The sequence below is a fragment of the Gracilinanus agilis genome, chromosome 4, assembly GCF_016433145.1.
Source record: "Gracilinanus agilis isolate LMUSP501 chromosome 4, AgileGrace, whole genome shotgun sequence".
Taxonomy (NCBI): Eukaryota; Metazoa; Chordata; class Mammalia; order Didelphimorphia; family Didelphidae; genus Gracilinanus; species Gracilinanus agilis.
This window is the reverse complement of record NC_058133.1, coordinates 254,187,872-254,192,295: the sequence shown is the minus strand read 5'-3', so window position 1 is coordinate 254,192,295 and position 4,424 is coordinate 254,187,872. Positions and strand designations below refer to the sequence as shown.

At 33.7% G+C, this 4,424-nt stretch overlaps 1 protein-coding gene across 1 annotated transcript in view; it reads right to left on the bottom strand.

Moving 5' to 3' along the window:
• Positions 1-3,499: 3,499 nt before the first annotated feature.
• Positions 3,500-4,424, bottom strand: part of LOC123244916 (vomeronasal type-1 receptor 2-like) — a 1,407-nt gene continuing 482 nt past the window's right edge. Inside the window, exon 2 of the mRNA XM_044673577.1 lies at positions 3,500-4,272. Coding sequence (XP_044529512.1) covers positions 3,500-4,272 — 773 coding nt within the window. The remainder of the gene's footprint in view (positions 4,273-4,424) is intronic.

Genomic DNA, 4,424 nt, shown 5'->3' with positions numbered 1-4,424 from the left:
GAAAGTGCCTCCATATGAGTCTAAGAGCATCTTGCTTTGGTATACAGCCTTTCCCTGAGCCCTGAAATTCTCAGTTGGCCATTGTTCCTTGCAGATCTCATTGCTAGTATCTGCAAACCTCTGAATCTCCTGATAAAATCTGAAATGAGAAATAATTCCCCATGACTTTTTCTTGGATTTCCCCCCTTAACATATTTTCTAATATATTTTCTAGATCTGTTCAGAGGAGATTGGGAAAGGGAGAGAAGTCAATATACTGCTTCGTTTTATTCTTATTGTATCAGCTTCTGAAAGCCTATACTGTCCTCTTCTTTTTGATCAGATTGGTTGAAAGTTTATTAGTTTTTTTACTCATTTCAATCAGTTATTAGCATTCTCTATCATTTGAATCTTTCTTTCTCTTTCCAGTTTATGCCCTAACCTTCAATTTTTAACACCAACTTTTTTGGTTTATTATATGTTTATTTTCTGGCTTTCTTATTCATTTATTTTATTTATCAATCCTATCTGTTACCATTTTGTCAATATATGTTTTAAAAAACACAATTTCTTCCTGAGGAATACTTTAGCTTCATTTTTGAAATTTTGCCATTTTGATTTATTATATTTTCTTTCATTGAATTATTGTTTTTATAATTTGCTCTTTGAAGCATTCATTACTTAGGATTTCACTTATACATTATTTTTGATGAGCTATATTTTTTAAATTATGTGTTAATATTGCCTGCTTTTTTTCTTATTTACTTATTTACATTATCTCCATGATCTAATACATGGTCAATTTTTATAAAACTTTATTTCTACAATATTCCTAAAATAAGACTATAGAAGTATTTTCCCATAGTAAAAGTATTTCAGTGATTGATTATGTAGTTTATTATTATTCTTTCCTTTTCTATGATCATTTTTTCATTCTTTCATAAATTTCCTTATGTAGATGAAAGTCCATTCAATTTTGAGGGCTGTCAGTTGCCTGCTGGAGCTAAATTCCTTACTAGTTATACATAAAACTCTCTTCAAGGTAAAAGGTCTAAGCATCAAATCCCTGTTGATTGGGGTTTTTTTTGTTTCTTTCAAAGACAATATTATTAGTCCTTGAAAAACCCTTTGAAAGTGTTCATCCTATTATAGAATATCTCTCTCCTACCATGGGAACATTTTTCATAGGGCACTCTTCCACTACTGAAGAGTGAGTTCACTTCTTCTCTACCCCTCTTTTAATCTTTATCTTTGCTACTTCACTCTCTCCCATAGGCCCCTTATTATTTCTGAAAGTCTACCCCATGCTCACTAATAAGAACCATGCCTGATATTTTATTGAGAAAACCAAAAACAATTCACCAACAATTCCTTCCTCTACCCTACTTTTCATTTCATATCATTCAAATACCTTTTGCTAATAATATCTCCTCCTTTACCTCAGACAATAAAATGTAAATTTTCTCCTTCCAAAGGTATAACTCTTTGACATGCACAAGTGATCTTCCATTTTGCTTATCTAAAATGTGGTATGATCCTCTGTCATCCTCTCTTAATTTTCTTCATTCTCACCTTTTCTTTTGGACATTTTGCTAACGACTATAAATTTGCCTAGTTTTCTCCATGTTCAAAAAATGTTCTCTTGGTCCACTTATCCCTTCTAAATAATTTTCTATAATTGTCTTCTGTTCTGTGGTTAAACTTCCTCATAAGTCATCGGATGGTATTTGTCTCCCATTCTACATACTCTTTCTCTAGCTCTGTCCCTGTCTGTCTCTGTATCTCTCTCTGTATCTCTCTCTCTCCCTCCCTCTCTCTCTCTGTCTCTCTTTTATGATTCTGACTATTCTATAAAATGATTAATAATTTCTTAGTAGCCAAATCTACTTATCTTTTCTCAATTCTCTCTTTAACTTTTGACAGTGTCAATTACCTTCTCTTCCCTTCAGATTTTGATGATGATCTCTCCTGGTTGTCCTAACTAACTATTTGACCACTCATTTTAAGCTTTTTTTTTTTTCTCTGTATTTACTTAGGTGATCTCCAATTACCCTGGCCATCTCACAGGACTCTGTCTTGAGCACTCTTATTTTCTCTCTCTATGTTATGCATGACCTCATTAGGTTCAAGTAATTCAATTATCATGTCTTTGTTAATGATTCTCAGACTGACATATTCAGCCATAACCTTTTTCCTAACATCCTGGTTTGCATATCCTACTATTAGATATCTTGAACTCTATGTTACTGAGATGTCTGAACTTACTATATTTTTTTATCTCAAACCTTTCTATTCTGTCTTCCTATGACTATTGAGGACACAACTCTTCACCAAGTTAGCCACCTTTGCAACACAGCATTTGATGTCATCCCTCTCACCTCCTATATCCAATATATACCTAAATCCTTTAGACTTTACCTTATTAAAGTATTATGTCTAGTCCCTTTCTCTTCTCTGGAAAGTAGATATACGTCACCTCATGCATATATTATAATAACCTTCAGCTTAGTCTCTCTGCCTGAAGTCTTTCACTGTTTCAGTTCATCTTCCACTCAACTATCAAATTTGTCTTCTCAAAATGAAGTTTAAAATGAAGCTTTCATCATGTAACTCTTCTATTCAACAAATTCCATTGCCTCCCTATCACCTTTAGAATCCTCTTAGTGGCATTCAGTGTACCTCAAAACCTAGATCCTTCTTATCTTAACAGAATTTTAAAAAATTTACTCCTATGCACATACTTGTGACACTGGGCTTTTACTATTCCTCTTAAAAGACACTGTATTTCTAAATAACATTCTTTTCCCCTGATTCTACCCCATCCTTTAATTTTCTCCCTTTGTATCTGTATTTTCTGTCTTCCCTCAAAACTCAAAAGAATATCATTCTATCTACAATAGGCTTTTCCCAGACTTCCATACTGATTATGTCTTCCTTCTAAATTCATGTCTTATTTACACTGACTTTATTTTACATAAATCCATAGTTGCTTAAATGTCTTCTTTGCCATTAAAATATGAGCTCCTTCAGGTCAGGAATGATATTTTTGTCTTTCTTAGTATCCCTAACATTTACCATAGTCACTGGCATTTGGGAATTTCTCTAATTCACATTATATTATTGATGATGTTCATGAAAGCAAGGAATCATACCTAGGACTTATGACATAATTCCAATGCTCTTAGCACAATATTATGTAGATTCTATGGAGATGATAATATTATATTTCAACTTGAAACCTTTCATTTCACAAAGGAGGAAAGTGTGACAAGTAATGGGGATATGACTTACCCAAGATAAAAGATTTATCTAGTGAGAGTAAATTGAAAGGAGCCTGAGTCTTCATGATGATCATTCTAACACTGAGTGGTAAAAGAGAAAGATACTTCCTTTCCAATCCAGATATGAGACCATAAATTCTTTCAAATGTTGTTTTACAAAATTCCAGGTTCATAAGCTATACTTTTTTCCCTCTGACTAGAAAACTTTAATGCATGAAAGTATTAAAGGGACATTAGAATCAATAATTGACTAATCCATTTATAAAATTCTTGAGATGTCTTCTTTCCTTTCCAAGGATAAAATGAAGTTTTCGAATACGACTATCATTGCCAATCAGCAAAAAGGGACAGAGGGTAGGGTAACATCCACAAAAAAAGGCTGCTATTGTTTCCACTTCAACTTCTTTTTCAAAATGAAATGTCACATATAAGGTGCAACAGTTGTTGATCCAGTAGAATAAAACAAAACAGCTCATAAGCAAGAGGATGTTCTGAGTGGCCTTGATTTCAGGGAAGGATCTAGGGGAATGGGTATTGCTATAAATATGCTGCACTTGCTTGCTATGCCTATAGAGGAGAAGCACCATGTGGGTACTAGACAAGCCCATAAGGAAGTGAAAGATAAAGTCATGAAGAGTCATTCCAAACAAAAATGCAGCCACAGATTTCTTCTCATTTGGTGCTCTTACCATGAAAATATGTGATATATAATCATATCTGGAAATATTGTCATTTTTTATTGCTTCAGTGGTTTCAATCACCCTAATATAGATCAATGCATTTGTTACACAGAAAAAGAGAAAACAATGTAAAATGTATTTGGGGGCCTTGACTTTGATCCTTGCCCACACAGAGTTGTTGGGACTGATGATGATGGCCTGAAACATGCTCAGAAGGCTTGTTGTGCATACAGAAAGTCCCCTGGAAATTCTGTAAATGTACATGACTACTTTACACCCCAAATCATTGAAAATATTTCTCATCCCAAAACAAAACATGATTTCTGGGATGCCTCTGGTAAAAAGTGTTGCCATATTGGCCAAAGTTAAATGAGCAAGAATCAAATCCATGGGCTTCTTTTCTTTAGGCTTTTTGAAAGCAATATAACCATAAAGTATGAGCAGCAATAAATTCCCTGCAACACCAATGGCACATTGAAAGAAG